The 17,610-nt window shown below is 45.4% G+C and overlaps 1 protein-coding gene across 1 annotated transcript; it reads right to left on the bottom strand.

Moving 5' to 3' along the window:
- Nucleotides 1-24: 24 nt before the first annotated feature.
- Nucleotides 25-17,093, bottom strand: LOC131082843 (cystine/glutamate transporter-like). The gene is made up of 12 exons (XM_058022999.1): nucleotides 14,790-17,093; nucleotides 12,487-12,613; nucleotides 11,625-11,740; nucleotides 10,835-10,960; nucleotides 8,380-8,479; nucleotides 8,248-8,292; nucleotides 7,930-8,053; nucleotides 7,517-7,620; nucleotides 5,528-5,624; nucleotides 4,601-4,750; nucleotides 2,160-2,334; nucleotides 25-1,335 (listed from the first exon to the last, which is right to left on the bottom strand). Exons 1-12 carry the CDS (start codon nucleotides 14,980-14,982, stop codon nucleotides 1,271-1,273), a joined length of 1,422 nt encoding a protein of 473 aa, XP_057878982.1. The 5' UTR covers nucleotides 14,983-17,093; the 3' UTR covers nucleotides 25-1,270.
- Between the last annotated feature and the right edge of the window lie 517 nt (nucleotides 17,094-17,610).

Here is a 17,610-nt window from a genome sequence, read left to right as displayed (position 1 = left end):
TTTTACATGTTTCAGTAGATTACATTGGATTTGTAAATGGTACTTTGTTTTTATTTTAAGTACATAAATGTTTGATACAACGGATTGAAAAATGCTCCACATTCTGCTGTTCCTCTTTCCAGCAGTCATTAGAGGAGCCTCAGCATGCTACTTCCCATCTTTTAGGAACCAATTAACAATTACGTGATTGTAAATAGGTAATTGCTGTATTATCTGGACATAACATCACCACATTAATAATGTAATAATGTAAACCAAAGTAATCCAATAATGGAAACCTTTCTTATGCCATTAGTTCAAATGAGCATTTGTGGATTAAATCAGCAAGTCATGCGCAATTGGCAAGTTAAAGCTTGGATGTGAAGTCACTCATGGCTTCTTACAGCACCAGAAGATGCATTTATTCAGGAATCTGCCCAAGTCTCATCAGTGGTCCTGTCTAATTAAAGGAGGAATTGTATTTCACTGGAGCTAGGCCAAATTCTGAATTTTCAACATCACTGGTAAGGAGTGGGTCTGGGAAGCTGGGGGAGGGACCAGGATGTCTCCTGTCATATTCTAGATGATATTTAACTGATTGTTTTAAAAATGCACTTGTACATTTAAAAATGTAATTTCAGAAAAGTAAACTTCAAAGTTGAAAGATCATTTCAAGGCTAAAAAACTCATTCTGCTTATACAAAAATCAAAGCAAAACATTCTGACTTTAGTTTTATTAATACTTGAATTTTGAGTATCTTCTCAGTATCTCAGTCTGCAGTTTCTGGTGGATAAAATTTTATCCCCCTGTATTCCCCTTTCCAATTCATCTGCCTTATCTCTAATTAGCTCTGCCCAACAAGACTGCTGTAGTGGTTCTGTTTGAAACTTGCATTTTGCTTCCATGTATTGGATTCTAAGTTTTGCAACATGCCCACTTCCTCTATTTGCCAAGCCAGGAAAACAAAATACTGTCTCTGTACTCACACACACACACAATTTTTCTCAGGACTGGGCCAGGCTGCAAAATTAGGATCTTGGTTTCAAAGACACTCTGCAGGCAAAGCAAGCTCATTTCAGAGAACTAGTTTGCTTTTCTGAAAAAAATAAAAGGGCAGGAACAGATCCCAGTTGGCAAGCTTAGGAACACTTGCAGCAAGGTTTTGGCTCAGTCATCCTCAGTTGCACTGACTAAAAAGAATAAAAGCATGGACTGCTTTTGGTAGGATCAAAGGTGTCAAAAATGGTGTGAGCAGATTTTTATTGTCTTCTCTGAGTTTTCATGGTTTTCTCAGTAAGTCTTGATTTCTTGTTGGACAACTTCCAGCAGTAACTGTAGTTTGTGTGTAAGATAATCTGAAAGGGTGGGGAAAAAAGGAAGGAAGTTTAGTCCAGAAGCAATCCTGAGACATGACTGAAAATCAAGAGCATCAGCACTGATGGCTGGAGCACTTAATGTTGGCAGATCACTGTATCTGTTTCCTTTCTTGCTATGTGTTGTCGTCTATTGAGTGGTTAGCGATGCACCTCCATCCAACATCAAATCAAAAGAAAACAAGACTTGGAACAGAAACAACAATTTAAAATCAAACCCAGGCTCTCATTTCTGAAAAACCCCTTGTGCCGCCATGCCTACATCCAAAGGAAGTCTGTACTACACTGCCTAGAGTGGAGATGTACTTCATTTCCACAGCTACACTTGTACCCAAACCATCCTGGCCTCTTCACCAAGCACACAGACCTCTGGCAGTACTCTTCTCCTAGCAGTCCTCTCCCCTGCCTTTCAGCAAGCAAGTTTATGCATGGGCTTACAGCATTTGCCTGTAGCCCCTCCATCCTAACTTGTCATCTTTCTGCTCCATGTCAGACAAATTTCACCCAGAGCTGGGATCCCAAAGATGTGATAAAGTTTAGTAGGTACTAGGGCTGGGGTGGGAAATAGACCCTATCTGTTCCCCCTGTTGGTAGACCTCAGCCTTGTCTTTGTTAAAACAAATTTGGCTGTGGAGGCTGTGCCTTGGGAAAGACACCAGAGTGATGCCAGCAGTCATGATTTAGGTTTCATGAGGTCTATTGGTCAAGGAGCAATTTGCATCAGAGGTGAGCCCTGGCAACAAACCAGCCCCCTGACCCTTGGGCATGTTTAGGTCCACAATACTGAAAGTGAAATGCATACTTACAAAACAGGTTGCGGCAGCGGTCTGACATCTGCCTGTGAATGATGAGGTAGTAGACTGGAAAACCACTCAAAACTATGGTGCATCCAATGCTGATGTTCACAGGGTCTGAGTAGAAAGACATTGCCACTGTGAAGAGGCAGATGATGGTAAAAGAGACAGGAACAAACAGGGGAACCTGAGGAAAAGAGCACAGGAGACTATCAGGGAAAACTGGTGGCTGTAGCCGATCAGCCTCTGTATGTGCCAGCACACGCTGTATCCATTTCTCTGCCTAAAGAAAAGGAGAATAATCATAACCTGTCCTGCAGAATGCTTCTGTACTATCAGACTGCAAACAACTGCATCAGCTTCAGAGCCCAGTGTGCCCTGTGAGGTGCATGCCTCCTATATTCATCTGCACCAAAATCTAAACCTCACTTGCAACTGGAAGCCAAGCAGGGGGAGAAGCCACCTACAGCCCATGGCTCTGTGAATGTCCTGCACCTGTGCATGCCCAGGCACACACATACCTATGTGCCCCCTAAGGCAGCCACGGAGGGAATATCTGAAACCAAGAAAGAAGAGACACTTTGAATCAAACTGTTCATTGCTTATAAATCCATGACTCATGTTGACCTGCCTCCAGCTTGCCTGAGACTTACAGTGACTAAACCAAGACAAACCAGACTCCCTATCTCTGTAGTACCTGCAGCAAAAATTTCAGCTTCAGTGACACCATGGTGAAAATCAAAGCAGCACTCAGCTCTTCAGCCATACCCTATTGGATGAGCCAATTCATCTGGGTTATTTGGAGAGCAAATAGGAAGACTGCAATAAATAATAAAACTGTGAAACACTCCCTCTGTCTTTGGATCCAAACTCTGCCAAGCAATGGCAGATGGAATGAAGGAGCTGCTCTCATATAAGGTGAAAATCTTTACCAGTAATAATGATTGTATTTTAGATACTCAACATGCCAAGTTGGAAGAGTTCTGTTGCTCTAGGTATGGCAGCCATCCAGCCATAAAACTTAGGTACTCTTTTCTTTCCAGCCAGAGCATCCTCTGCCAGCCGCTCCTCCATGCACACGCTCACGCTGCACACATCTGCTTGAGAGGTGTGCGAGCGGACTGCTCCCTCCTCTTTCCCGTGTTTTCTCACCGTTTTTAACTCAGAATGCTACAGAGAGAGCAAGTGCCAATGTTGTGCCACGCTTTGCTGTCCCCGGGCACGGCAGGCGACAGCCGCGGGCGGCCACTAGAGCGCAGCACGGGCCCGCGCCACCTGCGCGCAGCCCTTGCACAGAGCTGACAAAAACCAGAGGAAAGGCGAGGGGAAACCAGCCGAACTGACCAAAGGGCCAGTGTTTCCTTCCCTCGTTTAATCAGCATTTACGAGCCGCTAGAAGTCTGAAAACCAGGGCAAAATCTCAGCATCTGAAACCATCTGCAGTGCCAGCCACTAATAAATCTCCCCTGAGAAGATTGGTTTGAAAGAAAAACTAAACTAAACTTATTCAGTTTGGTTCTGGGGGAGTATGCGAGTGCAGACAACCAACAAACTGAGAAGCCTCAAGGTCTCTGCTAAATGCGGAGACCGAGAAGAAAAATGACCCCAAACTTTGCAGGAGGATGCACCCAGCTCAGAGAGGACCCCTGGGAGCTGCAGGAAGCATTTCTGTCCTCTGAGCTCCTCACTGCCAGTGCCCACAACCCCGGAGGTCCTCTCTGTTCCCGGGAGCTGCTGCCAGGGGACACCTCGCAGAGGCGACCAGAGTCAGGAGCAAACTGCACCCGCCTCAAGCACCGCCCCAACCTAATTAATGCCTCCTGCACATTATCCGGCAGTGGGAAAGGTGCCCAAGCACAGGAAAGCTGCTCCAGCATCCCCTGCTGACATGAGGGGGGATCCCAGCACCCAGAGCAGTGAGAAAGGCCACAAGAGGGGCCCACTGCTTTACATGAGACAATATTTCTATTCCAGCAGAAGATTCCTCCCAAGTCAGGTTTGCTCCCAGGACCCCTCCATCCATGCTCCTTTTCCTCCAAGCCTGACACCTTCCTGCTTCTCAGCCAGACCTGAGACTTACCTGCCACTGAAATAACATCCAGGCAAGTAACATCCTTCTTGTAGGCCACAGGAGATGAGCCAGAGAACTTCTGTCTGTACATCTCCCAGTCCCAAGCCTGAAACTTTGTCCCTTGTACCAAGCAGTATTCTAACAGGTGCATCTGGTGAGCCCATGTAGAACTGGCTTGATAGGATTTATCACATCTGGCTGTTTGGGCACACCAACCAGTGCTGGTCAGGAGCTCCTCACAGACATTACCAAGCATCAGAGACTGAAACCCCTTAGAGCCTAAAGGCAGCCAGAGCCATGTGATGCTGTAATTATGAGCAAATCAAGGAGAGGGATGGCAGGGCTGCAGGTTGCTGGCTGCCAGGTCCGTGCTGTGCATTACCTGGAAGGGGCTGTGCAGCTCCGGGTGACGGCAGCGATGGACAATGAGCCCCAGGGTGGCCAATCCTATGAAGAGCCATCGGGAAAAGCTGAAGAAGTTCAGTAGGTGGTAGATGTCTCCAATGCACACCATGGCAGTGACCAAAGGGAACTGAGCGTTTTGAACATGAAATACAGTCATTACAGCCACGGATCACCTCCTCCAAGCCCCCTGCAACTACTTCACAGCCCCAGCATTTTGGAGGTCGGAGAGTTTCACAAAACAGTGTCACAGACTGAAGGCAAAAGATTAAAGGCATTGATCTGTAGTGCTACAGAAAAGAGTGATCATTCCAAGATCAGCAGCATCTTTGATGCTTCATGTCCAAGCCAGGGCAATTAAAACATGCATGATCCAAAAGCCTGCCCTGCTGGTACACAGGCTATCTACAATGACATCTGCTAAGGTTTTACAAGCTCAGCGAAGCTACAACAGACACTGCACCACAGTTGGGATGGAGCTGGACCATTGCCACAAAAAAACCCTGAAAAAACCAAAACACGAGACCAGACCATCTCTACAAATGCTCATTCCCTGCATTTCCACCACACCTGGAAATTTTAAATTTCCAGATAGCCAAAGCCTGGCAGAGATATTTTAATAGGGCAATATCAAGCAGCACCTGTGGCAGATTGTAGGGACTGTACTTTTAAAAAAGGTGTGTAATGTTATAAGGCAGGGACTTCAAGGTTGTACATTTGGATACCACTGCTGGCTCAAGGGGATTTAATACTTTGCAGCCATTTCCTGTATCCTGCCTTCTTTTTTTTTTCTGGGAGAAATTTAATGTCCCAACACCCTCTAAAACTCCTCAGTTTATCCAGTCCTTGCAAGAAAGCCAGGACAGCAAAAGAACAGAGCGTGTCACACAGAGCCAGATCTCCTTACCATCAACATGACAGCAGGAAGGGGGGTATGCCTTCGAATGTGGATCATGGAGAAGAGAGGAGGCCACTGCCCTTCCCTGGAAGCCACAAACAGAGTCCTAGGAAAAGACAGGGAGCCCTGTACATCAACATTCTACAGCCACATTAGAAATTAGATGAGTCACTGGACTGACCTGAGGCATCAAGGCACCCGCTCCCTTCCCCAGCACAAGTCTGCTGCTATTCGAGGCCACAGTTTTGCCTTTAGCTGCACTTTCATAGAAAGTTTGGGTTGGGTTGGAACCCACCCTCCCGCCATGGACAGGGACAGCTTCCACTAGACCAAGTTGCTCAGAGCTCCACTTTGTGGAGCATTTGGAAGAAAACCAAGGCTGAGTTCCCACAGCTCTGCCAAGACCAGTTCAGTGCAGTTCAGAGCCCACCATCAGAGCCACTGGAAGGGTCTCCTTGGGTGCCTCATCTGCAGAGACCTTTGGGCAAGTCCAAAGTGGCCATGAATGAACTCAGACTGGAAACAGGAGTAAGAAAGTCTCTTGCCATCAAAAAAGCAATTAATTTTTCCAGTGAAAAGGAAGTGGAGGGATCACAAACTTCAATTTTTTATAAGAGAAACTGGTGAGTTTATGAAAGGGGATTGTCAGCTTTTAAGCCTATATTCTTATATGTACATATATAGAAAAAATAAAGTGCAATCTCCTCAAATGACAGATGATTTCCAATCCTCTGGTCAGCTGTTGGAAAATACAGTTTGTCATACTGCCAAGAGACCAGCTACACACAAGAACAGCTACAAAATGAGAGCAGAGAGTTCCTTGCTTGCATCCCTCCTTTGACTCGTGAGAGAGCAATTAGGGAGAAGACAATCACATCCAATTTTAGAAATTTAATATCCTCAAACAAACCATGCCAGAGTATCAGCTGGGCTGAAGCAGGGCCCCAAGCAGCTGGGGCACAAGTGTACAACTGGTTTTATTGCTGTCTCTGTGGCTTTGCAGGGGTGTGGCTGGCAGGCAGCCAGGGAGGCCCCATCAGTGTTTATATGGGCTTTCTGCAGTGATTATGTTAATGATGCCAGGATGGGGGAGAGAAGGTCAGTGGGGGACACTGAGAACCTCTGTGCTGCCAAGAGACTTCTCATCCTCAAAGAAAACAATTATCTGGAGCAGCTAATGGGAATGATCGTCCACACCTGTATTTAACACAGGACTTCAGAGTAGTGGATCAGATAATTCATTAGCTTTCAGGCTATGAGACATTCCTTTCAGATCAACTCATTTTTCCCTTTGCAATCAAAGCTGTGAAGCAAAACCCACTGCAGAGAGTTTGCTCAGCTCCACAGGACCAGCACAATGTAAGTATCTTGTCCCTAAGGCCTGCCCTCCTCTCCAATTTCAAGGCTCCCATAAGGACACAGTGTGGCAGACGGTGAAGCTGGCAAGTTTATTTTTCCATAGGACAAAGCTTTTCTTATTGCTATAACAAGACTTCTTGAACCTTGACTATTGCTTTAGGAATAGCCCATCCCAATGACATTTCACTGACTTCAAAGCAAAGTTCTCAAGGGAGAGTTTGCCTAGAGAGCCTCCCAACAGAGGGACCCCATGCCCTCCAGCAGCACAGCTGGGTGAACCCAGTGGAAGAAGACTCAGTCTCACTGAGCAGCCGCCAACATCAACAAAGCCTTTAGTTCACCAGAAACGCTGAAATTTCACTTTAAACTGGAGATTTAAACTAAAGGGTAGGGGAGAAGATAAAAATCTTTGTTTGTGACCAGTCCTGGGTACCAAAGTCTGGATCTGGTCAGAAATAGAAAAAGTAGACTCCTAGCCAAAAGGGACCATCCTGTACCTGACAGCCTGGGAGTCAAAAGCCTTATTTTTCCCACAAGAGTGGCTAAAATGCCACTGTGTGGATGGGTAGTTGCACAGGTTGGTCATGCTTCCCTCTGATTCAATGAGCCAAAATCATAATAGACCCTTAGGGATGTGACCTTGAAAAGGTGAAGATCCCTCCATTCATGGTTCCAAAGCAGGACAGTGCGACAAGGACAGGGACCACGGAGATCAGGCTTTTGAAGGCTCGCTGCACAAAGCTCTGGAAGAAGAGCAAACATGACTTTAGGGAACATGTGGTGATCTCTAGGTGACATCAGGGGCAAAAAAGAAAACTTCTTCCATTGAAAGAGTGTAGAAGTCATAAATCTCACCTTTTCTACTGTCATCTCCAGGTTACTTTTCATTATCTTTTAGGCATCACAACAAGAAGAATTTACTGTTGCCCAGTATTCCAGAGAAATTACAAAGCAATAATGCATTTTATAGGAAAACCATCTCTGAAAGACTTGCCATGACCACAGCACAAGCTGGCCACACTGCAGATATAACAATAGCAATGACAACTCACCACAGCCACAGCAGGAGAAGCCAGAACATCTTCTGTTCCCAGGACTGTGTAATAGGAGACGTTGGTGAGCATGTATCCCACAATTACTGTGATCACAGACACGATGACAGCCAGGGGGATATTTCTGCAAGGAAGGGGAACACACACAAAGAACAAGCTGCTATCCCTTGTTATGCACGGCATTACTGCAGATTTTATCTGGCAGTACAATTGATTGCAGTCAGGTGAACCCACAAAGTTATTCCTCCTGCACTGCACTTGGGAAAGGTGTGGGAGCCCCGAGGCCGGTAACCCAGGGCAGCTTCCTGCCAGCCTTACCGTTCAGGTTTGACCAACTCTTCGCGCACAAAGCCGGTCTGAAACCTGCACGATGGGAAGAGACGGGGTGAGAGTCAGTCATGCTGAGGGCACCCGTGTGCCGCCCGGGAAGGGCCCTCCCATCGCACCTACCAGCCGGAGTATGCGAACATGCCTGCATAGAAAGCCAAGGGGAGCTTATCCAGAACCAGCGACTGCCTGTCAAAAGCATGCTGGAAGTTCTCCGTGTGGCCTGCAGAGGAGATAAACAACGGAGACAGAGCAGGAGAACATCAGAGACAGGCTTCCTTCCATGTAGAATAACATCCCTTGTACCTCTTGCACAGGCCTGGGAAGAGTGTTTGTGATTTCCTGGAGAAGGGTATTCAAATTCATTTAATTGCTTTAACTCCAGTGTTGTTGCTGATATGTTTACTTTCCTACAGTGATATTAAAAACCAAAAAAAATCTATCCCTTGTCCAGCTAGGGTAGGCATTTCAGGAAGGGCAACAACAATAGCTAGTTGTTTCCAACGGACCCTGATGTGGGAACAGGAGATCATGGAGACGAGCAGATCCATCAGATCCATGTTGTCCTCTCCCTCCTTCAGGCCCAAAATTAAGTTGTTGGGTTGACCCCCATGTTCAGTCCCCAGCCCCCTCAGCAGCTGGAGACACAGTCCCCTTTGATGTGGTGCAGCCAGCGAGGCAGCTAACTCAGCTCTCGCTGTGCTCCCTCCTGCTCCTGCTGCTGGAGCACTGACCCCAGCCCTGCGCTGGCCAGAGCATGGGAACCAGCTGCAGGAGGGGGTGGGAGCAACACCTGCCAGCCTGACCCACCACCACTCACCCACAGGAAAGGGCAGAGTGCAAAGCAAATAGCATGTCCAAAGTAGAGGTGTCTCAAAGTAGAGATATTTACCAACTCCCCTAATTTTCCTTCAAGTTCTCTGCTTTAAACAACAAAACAAAACTTAACAAAAAAAAAAAAAATCAAAGTCAGGATTTTCTCTAAATCAAAACAAAAAGATTTAGGGAAGAGAGCAGTTCTGAATTGGCCTCTCATTCAAACACAGTCAGAAAGAATTGCATTCCCAATATTTTCAAATCCAGGTAACCCAAGGTTTGGTACCACATCTATGTTCAATTTTCCATAATAAACTCTCTTCAAGAGGTGAGAAGCTTTCCTAGCTGGGATTTACCAGGCAAGGTGTGACATGGCATGGAGCATGTGGAGAAAGTCATGCCACTTCTGTGGAGGTGCTGCTGCAAGAAGTTCAGTGACAAGATTTGGGCACATGGGCTTGAAACGCCGGCCCAGCAAATCTCTAATATAAGCCTGAGCCAAAGAGCAGGTAATGGCAAAGGAAAGGACAGAAGTGCAATCTAAACAAAGAAGCACAAGGCAAAGCAATCAGGCAAAATTATGTAAAAGCACAAAACTGATTTTTAAGCAGCAAAAAAAAGAAAAAATTAAGTCAATTTGAAAATAGGTTTAAAGAAAACTAACCCAAAATATAGGAGTGGGTCTATTGGGGTACTTTTTTTATGTTCCAAAATGATGGCTGGTAAGTGATAGTGCATGAAAAGGATTTATTGCCTGCAATGCATTAATGAGCAATTTACAGTCCCCCGTGAGTCACATTAAATACAACCTGTCATACTGGAGTCTCTTGGTGAATTCTCCCTCCAGATGTCACCTGCATTTATCCTCCCCACCAGAGGACGGGTGCCAGGGCTCCAGATTGTCATTTGAAGGCATTCCTAACAATAATGGCTGGGGATTCCTAGCTGCAGGGCAGTCCTTTAGTTCAGAAGCCAGCCCAAGGGAAGCTCTGCATGTTCAAAGGAGCCAGCTCCAGACATCAGAATAAAACATGAACACGGAGCCCATTGCCTGTGGTGTTTTCTCTGCAGAAGAAGGTAACAGCATGAAGAGGGAGCAGGCTTCATCCCTTGAGTGGGAATGCCTTGGGTTTTTCTATAAACTGAGGCTTGGATTAAAGCCAGTACTCTTGTATGGTTCACAGAAGATCCTACTGGTAGGGTTTATCTCCCCCACTCTGCATACGGGCATGAAATCCTGTACCAAGTTCAATTGTAAATTCACTGAATTACCACCCATCTCAATCTGGAGGTAAAAAACATTAGCTTGTGCCACAGAAGGGTTAGAGATGCCATTACCAGGGCTCAGCTGAGAGCTGTAACTCATTACACAGCTGTGATTGGCACAGGGGATGCTGTCACATATCCTAAATGTCCATCGAATATGTGCTGCTTTGGAAAGATTTTGAGCTACACTGGAAATAGGCAAGTCTGACTCCAGAGGAAGGTTAGGGTGACCTGGGTAGGTTCACACATCCTCTGGCATTAAGACCCACTAAATTTTGGAGAAAGCACCCCGCAGCCAGGTGCACCAGCCCAGTGCAATGATGCAGCTTGTGCCAGCTGTGCCGGTCTCAGCTCCCAGCTAATTCACATCTGGCACACGGACAGAGAGAGCTCCTGCCAGCTGAGTGAGCACCACACTTGTCACTTGTCACTGATAAAAGCCATGACAGGGGTCACATGGAGCACCCTCCTCAGCCATAGGAGCAGCAGCACCTACCCTGGGCCAGCAGCATCATCCCTGGCACAATGATGAGTGCAAGGGCCAGGAGTTTGACGACGGAGAGAGCCATCTGCAGCCGCGCGCTCCAGGTGACGCTCCAGGAATTGAGGGTCAGGACCGTGTCTGGAGAGGAAACAACACTGCTACAGCTGCAGCCTGGGCTCAACACACACAGGAGAAAATACAGCAGCTCTCCCTGCCCTGGGGATGCTGGGGGAAGGCTGCATCTTTATGCCTTAGAGAGGATGCCTGGGATGAGAGATGCCAGGAAACATTGGTCCGGTATACAGTGTTTAAAGAGGGAGCTGATTTACACTCCTAAAAGGGAGCAGGAACCTGGTTCCTGCTGGGTCATCCACACCTGCCTGGGGGAAAGGTGTGGGACATCTCAGCAGCTCACTTCACAGCATTCCCTGTGCCAGTCCACACCAGTCTGGAGCAGGCAGAACAGCTTCACGGGCTGGATGCACCAGGAGAGGAGTCCAAAACCTCGAGCCTTACACCCACAGCTCATGTGGCTTTTGCACAATTACACATGGAGAGTTTCTTCTCCCACACCTGGCAAAATCCCCCTACCTAGGGCTCCAGCTGGTCAACAGGGAGGCCCATTCCACTTCCTAGAGAATATAGTGGCCCAACACCATCATCTTGAATTGGAACATTTTACTTAGCTGAGGTGATAATACAGCTGTCTTATCCCACAGCTATCCAGGAAATAACACCCCAAGTGCTCCTAGTCTAGGGCAGGGAGGCCAGGATGGACAATCCCATAAATGTTGGTACTTACAGTAGCCCAGGAGAGACACGAGCTTCACTGCAGGGACAGGGGCAGCACAGGGGGCGAAGAACGGCTCCAGCATGTAGCGCCCAAATGCCAGGGAAACCACAGCACTGTTGGCAGGCCTGGAGTGGGGAGTGTGGGGGGAACCAAGCACAAACTGCTCTGAGCATGGCTGAAAAATGGCAGGAGGTAAAACTGCACAAAACTTGGGAAGGGGAGCAAGTTTCCCCATCTGGCTTAATCTTATCACCCATGCAGATGGTGAATCCCCATCGAGTTTTTCTCATTGGTTTTTCTCATTAAATGGGTTAAAAACCACATGCTGCAAAATGATTAATTTCCAACTTGAAAGCAAAAGTTGAGATTAATCATACTGAGCAATGCAAGTGTAGTTCATATGTTCTGCCTCATCTAAGCTTACATGAAGAATACAGGTTATTGAGAGGTGAGGACTTGCTTTTTAATGTTAAAAAAGGAAGTAGTTCACAATGTTATAAATTATTTAGCTTGAGGCTAAGCCAGGAAGTTGTCTCCACTTTCTGAATCTGAAGAAACCAAAAAACTTTCACACTGAAAACATAAGATCTGAAATAAATCTGGCATTTATTGCCAGTCTCTGAAATATACCTCAGCTCTTGGGGGATAGGAACTGCCAGGGCAGAAGAGAAATATTCTTCAAGTACAGAACACATTCAACATTTGTAACTATTTCCACATTGTGTCATCTTCCTTTTATCACTGAAAAATCTTGAAAAATCATTCAACTCTTTCCTTTACAAACTGCCTGGACTGTTACCTGGTGCCATAACTTTTGGTATTTTAAATTATCGCTGCATCCAGGAAGAGGCAAGCAAATCAAATCTCTTACCTGATAGCAAAAAACTCTGCCCACAGGAATAAGAAGCTTGGCAGAGGCCCTAGTGTCTCCAAAATGTAGATATAATGTCCTCCAGACTTGGTGATTCTTGTTCCAAGCTCTGCATAACACAAGGCACCTGGAAAAGTTCAGGTAGAAATGTACCAAGTAAATAATCCCAGGGATTTTTTTTCCCTTTCTGTGTGATTTTTCAGGGATTGAACAAATAATTTTAAATAAGTAGTGAATGAGAGGAAGAAAAATAGGTTTAACAGAACCACTTTTCTCTATTTTTGTGTGCTACTGTGGTTTGAAGTAAGTTCTGAAGTTATTGGCTTACCTGTCAGGTGGAAAGAAATTCTCTATTTTGCGGTTAATGCTACAACATTTCCATGGAAGCTCTGAAGAAAGGTGTGTGATAGAAATGCTGCACAGAGCTACAAGAGGTTTCCTCTGAAAGGTACCCTGGATTCTCACTTCTCCTCACTGTTAGACGGATGAAATGGTGCTCACAAAGCAACTACAGCAGCTCAGCCACAAGCCATGGCTGAACTGGTCATTTCCAGCCTGTTTTTGATCCCAGGCCACATTCTTGTGTCCTTATCTTGCATCTCCACATAAATCCCTTCCCTCCTTTGAAGCCAGTGGTGACATGGCCATGCCTCCAAGTCCCATGGCAATCATGCCATATTCAGGTCATGCAGGATGGTGACAACCTCAATGTTTCCTGCCTCCCTGTTGGAAAATTTGTGCAGAACTCCTGCTCAAAGCATCAAATATAGGCAGAGAGCTCATCTGGTTTATTCCAGTGGATCCCTTTAAATGCCACAAGCATTTAAGCATTCAAGTATTCATGCATATAAGTATGTTGCCGAACTCATGGGATGGGACTTTATATATACCCCACTTGAAAGAAAAAAAAAGCACAAAAGAAAGTAGATCTTTTAAATATACTGCAAAAAAGTGTCAGAGAAATGATCAGGGGAGGTCATCAAGATGATAAAAGAGAAGAACAAACTGACAAATCCAGCTACAAAACGCAATCACTTGGTAAAGAGGCTCCCAAGGCCCTTCCAGGAGAATCTATCAAAGGATGCTGTACAGAGAAAAACCTTTACAAGTGCAGAGCTTGGCTATGTGATTACACATACATTACACACACATTCTCATTTACTGCTCTCATTGGTTAAAAGAAACACCATGCCCACATTATACTGTCAGCTTTTCTTTAAGCAGAAGTGTATAATTCACCAAACAGTCACTCACAGTTGCAATGTGAAATATTGGTATACATATGCTAAGAGCAAGAACAACTTGTTGCCCTATTAACAATTGAATGTCTCAATTTCTAAACTTGCATGTACATGCCAGTGTCAAAGTGAGTGACACTCACTTTGCTTTTTATTTTTTTCCACATGAAGTATATCTCCTTTCTTATTTTTTTCTTCTGGTGGATTTTTTTTTTTTTTTACAAATTACATCAGAAGAAGAATGTTAAAGTCACCCACTATAATAAGCATTCAATTTCTCTCCTGAGCTGGGAGAACTTGCAGTTGTCCTAATAGCACCTTTAGAGAGTTTCTGAGATGGTGTTTTTTACAGTTAATGAAAGAAACTAAAAGCCACATGTTTTATCCACTGTAACTTAGAAGAGCAACATTATTTCAAAAGAACCAGAATGAAGTTGTCATCAAAAAGATCACCTCTATGAGAAAAGACTGGTAGTAAATGACAGAAATGAAGCCAATAGTAACACATAGAAAGTGGGACAGCATCAGATATCTCCACACCATCTCTTACAGACACCCAGCAGCCCCCCTGGGCTGGTGCATCCCTGCAGCTCCCCAGGCACTCTGCTCCAGCCATTCTCCCTGGCAGAAAGGGGTCCCCCCATGGGGCACATTGGGACTCTCCCTTCCTCCTCTCTTCACAGTGAAAAGCACAGCACAGCCCTCAGGTTCCCTTTCAGGTTCCCTCATCTCCTTTCTGCCTTACAGAAGGAGTCCCCTCATTCTCTCCCAGCTTTCCTGGCACAGACCATGCAGTCTCCACTCACAGTCACTGTCCTTCCCCTGCCCTGGACTTGTATATGAATTGATATTACAGACCATAAGTGCTAGAACTTTGTCCATTACCCCAGGGAAATAATTTGAACTAAAAACTCCTAGTGACCATCCCCTGACTTCTAAATCTTCGTTACAGCAGGAACTAGAAATTTTGGGTTTATTCATCTCCCAGCTTTCTAAACATAAAAACGTGCAGGCTCCCCTCACCTCCCAGGTGCTTCAGCAAGGGCTCCAAAGCTCAGCACTCACCAAACATGGAGAGGAGCCCACAGGAAAACCAGACAAGCAGGGAGAAGCCCACGCTGCCGGAGTTTTTCAGGACTCCCTTGGGGGAGATGAAGATGCCACTGCCAACCATGCTGCCGATGAGCAGTGAGAACGCCCGCAGCAAAGTGATCTTCTTCCTCAGGAAGACGGCCTCTTCTTTCTTGTCTTTTCCCATAGCTTTCTTCTAATCACAGGGGAAGGTCACACATTCAGGAGCTACAGTCTCCCAAGTGTCCTCAAGGTTCACCTGTAAGACAAGGAGTTAGGGATTCAAAGATCTTCTTTTTGGGACAAAATTTTTTTTCAGTAACTGGACAGGAGCTGTTGAATCTGTTCTCCTCAGCTGCAGGAAGTACCAGCCAAACCACAGGTGAGCAGAACACCCTTGGTATCATCTATCTCATCAGTACAGCTCCCAAGAGACACTTCAAGTGTTTTCTGCTTCTTCTTCCAGGCAGCACAGAGTGTTACATGTTGCATGCCAGCCACACCTCAGGATGATGCCCAAATTTGACTTGGAGTAACGTCAGATTGCCCAGACTGGAACTGGCCAGTTTGGGATTAATTTAATGGGATCTAATAGGGGGATGCATTGATTTCAGCTCACTTGCAGAAAAGAGATTTAAAGTTGCCAACCTAACCATCAATACTTTGAGAATCTCCGAGATAAGAAAAACATTAAGCTGCATTAGTTGGTGCACAGAGAGGATTTAAGCTTTTTTAACTTCCTATCCACCCTGGCTGAATGAACTAGCCCCAATTTCTCACTAGAGCTCCATTTAATCAGTGTTTCTTAATATAGTGTCAAGCTTTTTTGCTTTCAAAGTACTGCAGAGTCAGGAATAAATACTGTTTACAGTTGTAAGACAGAGCTTAGTCATTACTAACAGACGTGCCATTTCTTCTATTAATATAAAAAATTTCTTGGTAATAACAGCAGCAGTGAAGTTTTTCCTAGAAAAGAAGGAACTTCAGACACTTCAAGGATCAAAAGTTGATCCAGATTTAGTTCTCACAAACTGCAGCAACTTCCCCTCCTCATCTCTCCTGTCTCTCTCTATCACCCCTAAATTGGCAGCTTCACCAAGAAACTCACATTCTGCTTAGGTAGGTAAGATGAATTCAGGTCAGTTACTACAGCCTAATTTGCTGTAGCAAACATAGTTGTAGTTTTCCTAATAGCAAGGTAGATGTTTTACACTAGTAATTATCCCTGGAAGAGCAGGCAAGACAAGACTGGAGTGGATAATTTGGCTCTTGTCCAGCCTCCTGCCACACATCCCCAACAATGCTCATGCACTCAGTTTCAGTGCTTTTCTTTTCATTATTCTAACACAGCAAATTTCTTTATGGTGAATATTTGCCCCAGCCCCATGGTTGTATGTTATCGCAAAGTTAAACTTTACATGAGACCCTATTTTATGGGTTTCTTGAATAATTTAGTAATTGCAGTGGTGTGTCCACAAGGAGACAGTGGTCACCTCTAGGAGCAGACCTAAGCAGACACAAATTGCTTCCTTGGTAGAGAGATAAAAATGTTCCCCTAACTTTGAGGGGACAATTCTTGCCACCACTCACCCATGATACTTCTTTGCCTGCCCTGGGTAAACTCAGTGTAACCAAGGTCTTTTCTCCCCCCTCCCTAGCTCTTTTCCCACCTGGAAGCTGGTGGGAGGAAGCAGGGTTATCACTTTCTCTGCACACATATGACAAGCACATGCAGAAAGCCCTTTCTCCTGCCAGCAGCATGAGCTGGTTCCTCTGAGATTGTGCCAAGCCTGCACAAGCATCTTCTCAATCAAACCAGCCAAGTTTAGTTACTAAACCTCTAATGAGTCCCATAGGGCTCTTTAAGGCTCAGATGGGTCACATCAGCCTCGTCTGGTCCCACAGAGCTGCTCCTCAGAGTCCCAAAACCTCACAGGGCTGCTGGAGACAGTGGCTCTGGAAGAGCAGGGATAGACCCCAGGGATCCTCCCAGCCCTCAGCTGCAGTTCCCTCAGACACCAATTAATTACCTTAGTGTGAAATACCAATATTGTCTGGTATTTCTCAGCTGAAGTGAAACCCACACAGCATTCATTTGCAGGGGTGAAACACAGAGCCTCACCAAACTGGAACTGAACTGAAGAGAGATGCTGTGCAGAGCTACGTCTAAAGCACTGTTTGGAGAGAATTAAAAGTGCACTTATCTGTTTGGCTGGGTTTTAAACAAAGCAGGTGCATTTACAATCCATCAGACTCCCATTTCTTGCTGGGATCCTGAAGCCACAGAAGACAGCGTCTCTTTGCAGGCTCTGAAATTACACAGAGAGAGCAGGCGAGGAACAAAAAAAAAAAAAAAAAAAAGGAGAGATCAAATCAAATTTACAGACCAGGTTAATGATCCAAAGTAAACACCAAACTGTACTTCTGTCCCCATGCTTTTTTTTTTTCTTTATTATTTTTTATTTTAATACTACTGCCATGCAAAAGTACATGGAGAGAAAACAATCCAGTCCAGTAAATTTGAGAAACATGAAATGTATCACTACTTATTCCAGAAGGGGTTGAAGGAGGAGGGAAAAAGGTGGAAAAGGGAAAAAATGTAAAGAGTAACAGAAAGCTATTGAATAGAACTTCAAAGAGTCACCTAGCAGAGCCCACAGCCCAGAGAGACCATTCCTGCCTGCTCTGCTTTCCCGCTACATTCCAGCACCAGGCACATTAAAATTCAGGGATGTTAATCCTTGTGGCAATGCTTAAGAATATTCACAATGTGCTTAGTGCAAAGGAAAGAGGCAAAGCTGCTTTTTGTTCACCC

Source organism: Melospiza georgiana, chromosome 4, assembly GCF_028018845.1.
Source record: "Melospiza georgiana isolate bMelGeo1 chromosome 4, bMelGeo1.pri, whole genome shotgun sequence".
Taxonomy (NCBI): Eukaryota; Metazoa; Chordata; class Aves; order Passeriformes; family Passerellidae; genus Melospiza; species Melospiza georgiana.
Note: the sequence above shows the minus strand (reverse complement) of the source record. Positions and strands in the feature narration are given on the sequence as shown.

Bases quoted from the DNA above. Each gene is read 5' to 3' on its own strand.
- LOC131082843 (XM_058022999.1), bottom strand. From the start codon at position 14,982: ATGGGAAAAGACAAGAAAGAAGAGGCCGTCTTCCTGAGGAAGAAGATC. The intron at 8,293-8,379 runs GTAGGTGCGATG...CCCATCGTGCAG, and splicing joins ATGTTCGCATACTCCGGCTG to GTTTCAGACCGGCTTTGTGC. The intron at 4,751-5,527 runs GTAAGGAGATCT...CAAAACGCTCAG, and splicing joins TTCCTGCTGTCATGTTGATG to TTCCCTTTGGTCACTGCCAT.